This window comes from Cnephaeus nilssonii (genome assembly GCF_951640355.1).
Source record: "Cnephaeus nilssonii genome assembly, chromosome: 16".
Taxonomy (NCBI): domain Eukaryota; kingdom Metazoa; phylum Chordata; class Mammalia; order Chiroptera; family Vespertilionidae; genus Cnephaeus; species Cnephaeus nilssonii.
This window is the reverse complement of record NC_137087.1, coordinates 28,608,232-28,620,304: the sequence shown is the minus strand read 5'-3', so window position 1 is coordinate 28,620,304 and position 12,073 is coordinate 28,608,232. Positions and strand designations below refer to the sequence as shown.

Here is a 12,073-nt window from a genome sequence, read left to right as displayed (position 1 = left end):
TGATGTTTCTCTCTTACACGTCCTTTCTCTAAGCATGTCCTGGGGTAAAGATTTTTTAAAAAAAGAAGGAAAGAAACAGAACAATACTACCTCCTTTTGTGTTCTCTTATTAAGTTTACTTTCTAAGGCAGCCTTTGGTACTTAGAATCTAAATTCAGTATCTATCAGAAGCCATAGGGAAACAATGTTCATTTTCCCACTCAAAGAACAGAAATAAGGCTTAAGGCTCACGAGGTACATTTTAAAAAATTATCTTTATTTAGGTTTCTGATTCAGCACATGTATCAAAGACTAATCAACATAAAGAAGTAAATAAGACATTAATTGGAAGTCTTACATCTCTCTACACTCTGACCGAGAATGTCAAGATTGCCACTATTACCAGAACTCCAACCTCATCAAGTTGTAGACCGGCTGTCATGAACATACAGTGTGCACGGAGGTGCAGAGGCAAAAGACAAGCTAGCACTTGGCTCTCCTCTCTTCCTTGCTGATGTCTTTCTGTTTGACAGTCCACTTTGCTTTCCATGCTCAGTTCCAAATAAAGTCCAAAGCAGCCTCAGGGTCAGCCTGACCGAATACGCTTCCGGAGGAATGCATTCCGGAACTGCTGTGCCTGCAACTTTGCTTTTGCCAGGATGAAGTTCAGATCGAGATGTACAATACAATCTAGATGACGGTGCAGACTAAGTCAAGAACTAAAGTTGAGCAGTAACCCGAGTTAAGGCATGAATGCACACACGCACACGTGCACATACACAGCACCCACACCACCATGAACATAGGATTCCTCCAATTGCCTGACGAGAGGCAACCGGGGCTTGGCAGTTAACCACAACTGCTGAGCATTCTGGAAAATGCTCCCCATAATTTTATGCTAACAGCTGTGTGTGTATGTTTCATATTAAAAAAAAAATTAAAGAGAAATAAAGAAAACTAGAAACAAAACGAAAACCTATAAACCCCTCATTTCTCACAATGGCTCTTGAGCATGGAACTCATGTAGCAGCGTCAATGGCTGGCTCTTTAATAATTTGGAAATAAAAGGTTGTTTTACTATGTATTTCTTTGGTAGTCATCACTACAAAGTTTTCAGTGTTGGTTACCTAAAAGACAAGTACTAGACAGAAGATCAAGTTACACAGAGAAATTTCTCCTGTACTGATTAAGATGAAAATATTGAGCTCTCGAAGCACACGTTACTATGCTTTTTTTCTTGTCTTACTGGGCACCCTCTACCAGCAAGGCTTCGTGCAGGAAAGGTCCGTGCCTACCTAACAAAGGGTGATACAGGTCCTATGGTCCTACAATTGAACAGGTAACAAAAATTCACATTATCAATCATTTCTGGTCAAATCAGAAGCCAATTACAAAGGGACAGCAGCACTTGGTGTCAAAGCCACATTCTGGTCACACATTCATTCCATGGTTGTGGTCAGTATCTCAGGAGCTCAGCATTTAAAGCTCCTTTCAATCAACAAAGGAGCAAGGGAAATGAAATCTTAAATACTTCCACCATCTGCAAATTTCTAGAATTCTGCCTAAAATGCCAGCATGCTCTTGAGAGAAAAGCAGGCCAGAGCCCAGAGAGGTGTCAGGTATCAGGTAAGCGAATTTGGTTTCGCGTAAAAGGCATGGTAATCTGGCAATGACGGACTTACCCTACTAGCAGCACAGTGGTAGCCAAGGGTCTCTGTCAGCAAGACAGAAAAATGAAGCTACTATTGCTCCCACCGGCCTTCGGGATGGCTACGGATTTTACAAAGGCCTTCCGGGAGTCAGTCCCGAGTGACCCTGGGCGAGTGGGCGACGGGAATGGCAGTAACCACGGTCAGCCCCGAGGAGAAATGGCTGAGGTGAGTCAGCTTCCCATGGGGGAGGGGGCTCTCGCCTCTCCGGGCTCGGGGTCTGAATCTGCCTTGGCAGGCATTGCCCACGTGCGGCAGGCTCCACACGGGCTCACAAAACACTTTAAAAAGACACAAAACAGCATAAATCCAAAGTAGTAGTGTTTGTTCTATCGATTCCGAATGTCCGCAGGGAGGGGAAGTCGGATCGGCGGTGAAAAGGTGCCGCCAGAAGGAGCTGTGTTCTAGTTTGAAATGAAATGACTAGCCTGGGGGCCCCAGCACTCCATGCGGGCAGAAGTCTGAAGGTCAAGAACCTCGTCTCTAAAAGGCATTGGTCAGGAACTGGTGTTTGCTCACGCCCAGTGCTGTGTCATTCTCCAGCCGGCGATGTTTTGACTTTTGTGCTTTCTGGAGGTAACTACATGGACAGGAAGCAGAGGGAAGGTCACTACAGGACGGACTTCCTCGTTTGAGCGCAAGACACTATCCAACAGCACTGAAGACTATAATCTTGTAGAAGATTCTTGTAAACATGTGCCATATTTCTCCTATAAGAAAAGCCAAGAACTGTACCATGAGGGCAAACGTCGTTTGCCTCCTCTCCGAATGCCTCGGAATGGCCATGTACCAGGAGGGACAGTGGGCTGGCGGTGGCATCCTCAGGTTTCAGCTGACCCAGTCTGATCATATTAACAATCTAAAGCCTCAGCAATAATAGGCCAAACTTCTCCCCCTATTTGAGAACTGTACTGTGATTAGGTATATTACACACACATTATAAATAAAATTTATATAGACGGACGATTTCTTCCAAACAATGAGGAGTGACGCTCTCCGTCTGGGGGTGGGGACCGGGGGGGGGGGGGGGGGGTGGAAGCAGGAAGAGGTGAAAAATCCTATTGTTGTTTTTACTCTCAAGTTCTTAAAATGCTAGTCAAACACTATTATCCAACAAGACTTTTTTTTCTGTCTGTAACTCTTAAATATGCATTCAAAGGCAAAAATGGAGGTTTCTATACTGTACAATATTAAATATCTACAATGTCATGGTTCCTTATTTTTAGGAGTGTGTTCAATAAAGAGCTAGCTATTAATAAGAGATGGTTGTCACAAAACATGGACTCTTAAAAATTACTGATAAATTAACTTTCAGTCCTCTGATTATATCCAACAGATACACATTCTCATCATAAAATATACATTCTCTAGGTAAGGTATTTTCGTCCACAGCATATATAAATATGCAAACACAGGTGGTAAAAATCACTTTACTACCAAAGTACAAAACAGTAACTGCTGAAAAGCAAAAATAAAGATGTTGCAGTCTTAAGAAAAGAGTGACTCACAGTGTTCCACTTCGAAGTGAAACCCAACGATTTATTTGTGCTAAATGCATGGGGATAATGTATTCAGAATATACTTCTTTGTACACACTGCACTTCTTATACTGGGCGAAATAAGCAGTCACCAATGCTAATGTGCTACTTTCCTATACACCTCTTCTCTTGTCTGCCAAGCAATAAAGTACTGTGTGGCCATTATGCCAAAGATATTTCTATAACATTCATTTCAAATAGTTATCTTCTAATAATCTCGCACCTTTAAAATATTTGTTCAAACTCTATTTTAGGGGAACACAAATAAAGAACGGAAAGGGAAAATAGCTGTTGTTTGTTATAATCGCATTGCCTTCTGCAGCAGAAATCGCACAGCACGCTCTAACCAGCCATTGCAACCACAGTGGGGAGGACAACATTTATGGACGCACGTGAGAGGGGGCCAGTTTGGGAAGATTAACATGAAGGAAAAGGAAAGAATCACACTTTAATATACAATAATTACCCATCCCATGGAGGTGGGAAAGGTACAGCCATGTGATCCATCACTTTTGGCTGTTTTACAAGAGATGCGGATGTTGATCTACACTGAAAATAATCTATAAAAAGGGTATCTGTAGAAAGCTCAATTAACAGTCTTGGGCACTGATCCATCTAACTTTCCATTCTAGATTTCCAAATTGTAGTGCTGAATTATTGGTATGTTTGGTAAACACCATTCTAATGGGGGGGGGGGGGGTTGGTGAGAACAGCTCAGTAATTTTTCTGCAAATTCATGGGGGGGCGGAAATATAAAAAAAGATATCCCTTTTTATTTTACAAACCTAAAAGCCAGGAAAATGAAGCTCTGGGGCCAAGCAAAAAACGGCACACGGCTGCCTAATTACCGAACATCGCAAAGCAGAGGTTCCAGCCGAGGAATGGACGCACGTGTCGATTCAAGTAAAACACTGATGGAGAGAGTCGTCTGGTTAGTGTTGTAACCCACAACACTGGCTGCGTTTCCGACAAACATTTACAACACAATTAATAGTGAAGCCTAGATAACCTCAGTGCAAATAAGTCAGATCCAAATATGCCAGGGGAAGAAGCCTTTGGCATTGAGTAGACGGCTCCACGGTACGAGTCCCAACAGGAGATTCAGACTAAGCACATGCATTAAGGCTGGGAGGAGGGGTGCACCGAATGTTGCGAAGGGGCGGGCTGCGTGGTGGCTGCCGAGGGGACCGCGGGCTGCATGGGAGGTGGAGGTGGGGGCGGAGGCGGCTGGACCGGGGTCTGTGTGTTGGGAGACGGAGGCGGCGTGGGCCGTTTGAATTTGTCAGGACTGTTGCTTCTCCGTGGCGAAGGCCTCTGTAGAAAGGACAGGAGCAGTAGGTCAGTTTAGGGACAGACAGCTCATTTCTTCCACAGCCTGACTCAGAGCTGAGGCCAGTGAAATGCTGACCAGCGATTTCTTTGTCCAGCCCTATTGATTTCTAAACTAGTAATGAAAACTTAAAGTCAGGTTTATGCCTAACACCTATGAAAAAGCAAAATCACTATGAAACTTGCACTGACCAAAGTACTGGACTTGCCCCCTTCAATGAATCAGTCCTAAAATGAAGGCTCAGCTGTCACACCCTCCCTTACATTAGCATTAACAAAAGTTTTCAATATCCTAGAAGCTTAAGCTAAACCAAAAACGTTTCTGCTTTTACATAGAGCCCTCAAACAGCAAAACAGCTTCAGAAAACCCTTAATGCTCTTGAAGAATAGTTTCTTGTTTAAAGATTTCCTTACTGGGAATTTACCTTCAATGCAGTCTTGTTCTCAAACCCCTATTAGCTACATTTCCAATTGCTCTATTAGCCAACTAAATAATCAGTTCTAAAGAAAAAAGATCCCCTGAGTGAGGTTTGAACCAGATGCACTTGAAGTTCCTTCTAATTTCAGGAGAAAAAATTCTGAGTGAAACTAGAAACAAAGCTAATTTCAGAAAGCATATTGAGGGCCAGTGAACTGTGAAGGTGCAGACAATAAATATTCTAGACATTATGGCAACTAACAGTAATTGGTTTTGGCAAGGACTTGGCCAGAGTTCAATCAAGGCATTGGCCAGAGTTCAAAGTAAGTTTCACAAGGGTGATTTTTGAAGGAAAGCGAAGTTGAAATTTTCCTTCAGGGACAGATTTTAGTGTCAACACCAGAATTCGGTATCAGACTGTTAGGAAGTCTCTATACAGTTTTAAGGTGAACTGATGGAGGGAGGGAGGAAGAATGGTGACTATCTAAGGGCATCGATCCTGGTCTCCTAAGGAGGACCAGGGAGACCACCAGCTGGGGTAAGTGCTGCTTCCCACCCCGGGGTACTCACTGTGATGCCGTGGGATGCTCCCATATGCTGCACATGAAGACCCGGGGAATTGTAGTAAGACATGCCGGCTCTCGTCAGTGAAGTTGGTGGCGTGAAACCAACCGTGTGACTTGCATATGACAGACCTGAAATATAACAAGACCTTGTAAGCATTATTTCAAACTCAAATTATCTGTTGTCCTTGACCATCTAGGAGGCTTCAAAATGCAGAAGTTCCCCGTCACCCACAAAAATGAAAATAGATGAGGTGCACAGTGGGCTCAGTGAATGGCCTGCTGGGTGACAAGGCATGTAAAAGTCAAGCCATGGAACAGAACAGAGAACCAGAAAAAATCCCATGGATACATGGTCAAATGATCTTCAACAAGAGTGCTGAGAATTCACAATGCGGAAAGGGTAGTCTCTTCAACAAATGGTGTTTGAAAAACTGGATACCCACATGCAGAAGAATGAAACCGGACCCCTACCCTCCTCCCCCCTATATTTCACCATACACAAAATCAACTATAAATTGATTAAAGACTTGAATGTAACACCAGAAGGTGTAAAACTCCTAAAAGAAAAAAATAGGGAAAGGCTTTCTGATATTGGTCTTGGCAATTTTTCAGATATGACACAAAAAACACAGCCATAAAAGCAAAAATAAACATCAAACTAAAGGCTTCTGTTCAGCAAAGAATACAATCAATGGAGGTAACCTATAGAATGTGAGAAAACATTTACAAACCATGAATCAGATCTGCAATTAGTATCCAAAATATATAAGAAACTCGTACAACTCAACAGCAAATAAATAAATTACCCAATTCAAAAATGGGCAAAGGACTTAGACATTTCTCCAAAGATGACCTACAAATGACAAATAGGCATATAAAAAAGATGTTCAATACCACTATTCGTCAGGGAAATGCAAATCAAAACCACAATGAGATATCACCTTACACCTGTTAGGGTGACTATTATACTATGCGACAGTAAACAAAGAAGGATCTCTTACCCTTTGAGATAGCATGGAGGGACCTAGAGAATATTATGCTAAGTGAAATAAGCCAGTCAGAGAAAGACAAGTATTACATGATCTCAATCATATGTGGAATCTAATGAACAAAATAAACTGATGAACAAAATGGATCCAGAGACACAGAAGCATGGAACAGATTGTCAAATCTTAAGAGGGAAGGCGGGGGTAGGTGGGTAGGTGGGAAGAGATCAACCAAAGAACTTATATGCATATATGCATAGTCCATGGACACAGATAATGGTGTGGTGAGGGCCTGGTGGGGGAAGGGGGTGCAGAGTGGGCTAGAAGGGGTCAATGTTGTAATACTTTCAACAATAAAGATTTAAAAAATAAATACATGAATAAATAAATAAAATTTAAAAATATTTATATGTAGATGTTGGCAAGAAATGTGGAGACTTTGAACCATTGTGCACTGTTGGCAGGAATGTACATTGGTGCAGCCACTATAGAAAACAGTATGGAGTTTCCTCAAAATATTAAAAATAGCACTACCATCTGACCCAGCCATCCTACATCTGGGCACTTAAGCAAAGAAATGAAATCAGGATACTGAAAAGCAATTTGTGCCCCCATGCTCACTGCAACATTATTCACAGTAGCCAAGATATAGAAACAACCTAAATGCCCATCAATAGATGAGCGGATGAAGAAAATGTATACATACAATGAAATATTCTTCAGCCTTGAAAAGAAAATTCTTTTTAAAGAGAACATGAACGAACCTTGAAGACATTATGCTAACATAAGCCAGTCACAAAAGGACAAATACATATATGAGGTATCTAAGTCAAACTCAAAGAGGTAGAGAGGAGAAAGGTGGTTGCCAGGGGCTGGAGGTAGGAAGAGATAGGGAATTGTTCCATGGGCTAATGTTTCAATTATACAAGAAGAATATGTTTTAGAGATCTGCTGTACAACACTGTGTATTATACAGTTAAAAATTTGTTAAAAGGGTTGATTTCATGTTAAGTGTTTTTATCCCAATTAAAAAAACAAAGTGAACCCTTGCCAGGAAAAATAATGACACAAAACCACTGTGTGAGCTCGTGCAATGTGTACCATCAGCCGTAAGGCAAACAAAAACCATCACAGAACTTTGCAACTACAGGACACTTAATGAAGAAAACAAAAGCCCTATATATGTTAACGTTGCCCCAAAGAAACTGATATTTAAGGAAAAAACAAGCCCCAGCGCACTATAATGTTCTATGGTCTCCATCTAAGACCTGAGAATTATCTCCAAAGTACATGCCCGGACTCCCCTCATTATGGGATAGGGCTGGGTTGAGGTCCTAACAGTTGTTTTTTTCCAAACATTCCTAACGTGGTCATCACCCACGTGCAGTCAAGCAGCGCTGGCCTTTTCTCCTTAGGTGCTGATGGTCCAGTGGTCCAAAGCATCACTCACTTATCACTACATAAACGTGGCTATCTTTTTTATTTTTATTGATTTTTTACAGAGAGGAAGGGAGAGGAATAGAGTTAGAAACATCGATGAGAGAGAAACATCCATCAGCTGCCTCCTGCACACCCCCTACTGGGGACGTGCCCGCAACCAAGGGTCATGCCCTGGACCAGAATCGAACCTGGGACCCTTCAGCCCGCAGGCCGACGCTCTATCCACTGAGCTAAACCAGTTAGGGCAAACGTGGCTATCTTTACATCTTTGTGTTCCCAGCATCTACCAGGGTATCTAGCACAGGTCAAGCTCCATATGAATGAATGCAGTAAAAATGGAAACAAAGGAGCAATTTGGGGAATTTGGGTAGAAGTATCTATTGTCAATCACTGTGTTCCCAAGACCAGCTGTTGGATGCCAAGCACCACGAACTCTCGGTAGGGCTTTTGTTTTCTTCATGGAATATCCTGAAGTTGCAAAGCTCTGTGGTAAGTTCTGTTTGCCTCTTTTCTGAATTGCATAAAAGCCAGAAAAAAGCAGTTTGGGGAGCTTTCCCACATTGTCTTTGGGTGCCGACGACACGCAGCCAATAAGCCTTCCTTTAGTTGTCCTGTCCCAGAACTTGCTGCGCCTTCACATCCACGGTTAGGTGCTTGCTTTATTTCTTGGTTTGACTATTAACTGGTGCTGCTTTCTATTTGCTCTATTTCCATTTCTGATTGTGGATCTTCGGCCCACGTTTACAAAATGGAGGCTGGGGGTAAAGTCCAAGGCGTTGGGAGCGAAGTGGCCATTGACTGTGATGTTTATGCAGGGAGCGGGAAGAAGAGGTTTTCTTTGAACAGCTTTGGGGAATATACAATCCTAAGTCTGTTTCTTATGAAAGCAATGAAATCTAAGAGAAAGGCTATAAAAGTGGATCCTTATCCCCAGATAAGAGAAGCTCAGAGAGTTCAATTCATAACAACAAAAATAAGACCCAGCTTATGTTCTAGTATTACAAGGTTTATTATTATGTTAAACTGCTAATCAAAAAATTTCAAAGACTCCTACTGTTTATCTAAATATAAAAAACTTCTCTTCTCTGGCTATTATAATTCTCTTCTCTGGCCTATGCATTTGGCTCCAAACTATCTCCTGATGTTCCTGGTCAGTGGATATCAAAGCCCTCGGCCAACCCAAATCAAACGAATCAGGATCTATGGGGAACAGGGTCCCAGGGCAGCAGGTGTGAAGGACCACAGGGACCTTATTTATCACCTGATCCTGACCTCCACATCTCAGTTCATCCTGTGCCCTTTGCCTGGGATAGCTTCTCTTCACATAGAACCTGCTAGTAACTTACTCCTTCCCCCACTCAACCCCCACCCGGGTCGATCAGGACCTCACTCAGCCTCCTGGAAGAGGCCAAGAGCCCAGACTCCACAGCCGACTGCCACGTCACCTCAGCCTCTAGTTCTGCCACTCGGCATTGAGCCACTGTGGACTTTTACTCCTTCAACTGTAAAATGAGATTATCGGAGTGACCTCTCAAGGTTGTTGTGGAGACGAAATGAGTTAACATCACCGAATGCTGAGAGTGCCCGGCACCCAGTAGAGAAAGGCTCAGTAAGTGCCAGCTTATGAAGGCCCATCTCAAAAGCTCTCCAAGCTGCTGGTAGCTCTCCGCTGTTTAAACCTCTTTTTAAACGATTTCGCTTCTTTTATTGTAACTTATTTTAAAATAGTTTATAATTCACAAGAAGCTGTAAAAATACTACAGGGTTCCCATGAATCCTTCCCCCAGCTTCCCTGAATGACATCTTACATAACCACAGCACATTATCAAGACCAGGAAATTGGCATTGCTCCAATATAGGTGACGAAGATACAGGATGTCATCTGGTTTTACTGTATTGTGTGTGTGTGTGTGTGTGTGTGTGTGTGTGTGTGTGTGTGTGTACACAGCTCAATGTAGTTTCTTCACATGTACAGATTCGGGTCACCGTCACCACAACCAGGACACAGAACTGCTCCATCACCACCCACCAAGAAACGCCTTTGTGTTAGTTCCTTTAATCCTAACGCCTGGGAAGGACCAATTTGCTCTCCAGCATTGTGATTCTGTCACATAGAGATTGTTATAGAAATAAAACCATACAGTATGTAACCCTTTGAAACGAGCTTTTTTCATTCAGCATACACCCTGGCCATCACTGGAGAATGGAATCAGAAACCATGACTTGGGCGGTGGGTATGCATGTTGGGCAGTGGGTGTGGTGAATACCTTTTTTGAAACTTAATTATTCCTCACCCTGATGAGGGCACATGAAAATATACTAATTGGGAATGTCTCTTTCTTAGTCCGTATTAAATAATGGACGACCCGAAAAACGCTCTCCCCATAGATAATCCACATATAATGAACAAGGAGATCTTTCCTAAATTCACCTTTCAAATTGTGAAACAGGATTCAACGTATCTCAACAAGTTGGTGAAAATGCAAGACTGCCAATGTCGAATGGTAAGGGAGGAAGAAGAACCAACGTGCTTAAAGTGGAAATAAAAACTGCAGGAACAGCATCACTCCACCAAGGAAGTGATTCTCTGAGAACCACAAAGTCTTCCAATAGAAAACAAAGTGAGGGAAGTGGGGGTTGGGGGATAGATTAAGCAGAGACCTTATATGCAGGTATGCATAACCCATAGACAGACAAGAGTGCGGTGAAGGCCTGGGGAGGGGGCAGGAGCGAGGTGGAGGGAGTCAACGGGGGGGAAAGGGGGATACCTGTAATACTTTCAACAATAAAAATAAAATAAATAAATATAAAATGTAAAAAATAAAGTGAAAAGAACACATGAAAATCCGGGTTTTGCTGATGCACTTATATATAGGACTGCAATGGACTAGAATAGGAGTCATTCTGCTGCCAAATAGGAGATAAAATCTACTTTGATGATATTATAGAACTTAAAATAGGATACAAATGTTCTCACTTAGCCTGGCTAAAAAAAAAAAAAAAAAAAAAATCCTGGTGTTACTTATTATGTAGTTTAAGGGGAAACCAAATAGCTTATTTATACAAGCAAGCCCCACACTACAGGGACAGGGTGTTATTAAAGTAAAAATTATGAAAATGGAAGAATATCTTCTTCAGAACACTTGCTATAATAGAAGCTTAATGTTGCCAACAAAGGTCTGACTTTATTTTTATTTTCAATGACCACAACATTATATTTAATGAACTGGAAATTACATGCCTCTCGAGATTTCTTTAGACTTAAATACACAGAACATTAAACTATAGGTAACATGAATCGACATCACCCATCAACCATAAAAGCTACTCTCCATCTTGCTTCTCCCTAAGTCATGCCTTCCTTTTAGGTCAATAAATGAGAAAGCAAAAAAGACCTTTATTGCGGTAATGAAACCCAAATGCTCTTTGGGGGAAACTGAGAAGCAGCGAAGAAGGGAAGCTTTGGGAGAGGCGTAAAGGCCACTGGAAAGCAGGAGACACAGTTTCAGGAATGCCCTTTGGGCAGGAACAGGAGTGATGACCATGACATAGATCCAGACAGAAAGTTGTCTTTGTTTGCAAACAGCCTCTCTTTATGCGGTTGGACGCCAGAGACAGTACGCTGGACATCTGCGAGTGCACCACCACAGCCACGCTTGGTTGTGGGACTTTTGATTTCACCTCTTAAAAACACACCAACCACAGCATTCCTGGAGCTGGGCTGGATCCTACACTCACAAAACCAAGCCGTTTCTACCTCGCACTTTCTGGCTACCTGCGTTACTGCAGCATGTCCCCTTTACCAACCTGGAGAACAGACAATATGAGATGTCACCCTAACACGAGGCTCTTTTACTTTCCCAAACCATAAAACCTTTATTGCCATTAACCCTTCCAAGCAGTCACTCCTTCTCCATTCCCCCCACTACACACACACACACACACACACACACACACACACACACACTCCCCCCCCTCCACCTGTTTAAAATCTGTTTAGCAGCAAGCACAAGAAATTCAGTCTCTTCACTTCAGTCACAAGACTCGATCTTTTTCATTCCTTCCTCCCCTCCGCTCGCCAGCCAACCGCCCTGCCCTGGCTGGACCG

At 42.5% G+C, this 12,073-nt stretch overlaps 1 protein-coding gene across 1 annotated transcript in view; it reads right to left on the bottom strand.

Annotated features, from left to right (window-relative positions):
* Positions 1-235: 235 nt before the first annotated feature.
* The window catches only part of CCDC6 (coiled-coil domain containing 6), a 102,647-nt gene continuing 90,809 nt past the window's right edge, over positions 236-12,073 (bottom strand). The window contains exons 8-9 of the mRNA XM_079793586.1: positions 5,544-5,668; positions 236-4,540 (exon numbers count right to left, since the gene is read on the bottom strand). Of these exons, the coding sequence (XP_079649712.1) occupies positions 4,346-4,540; positions 5,544-5,668 (320 nt within the window). The 3' untranslated portion in view covers positions 236-4,345. The remainder of the gene's footprint in view (positions 4,541-5,543; positions 5,669-12,073) is intronic.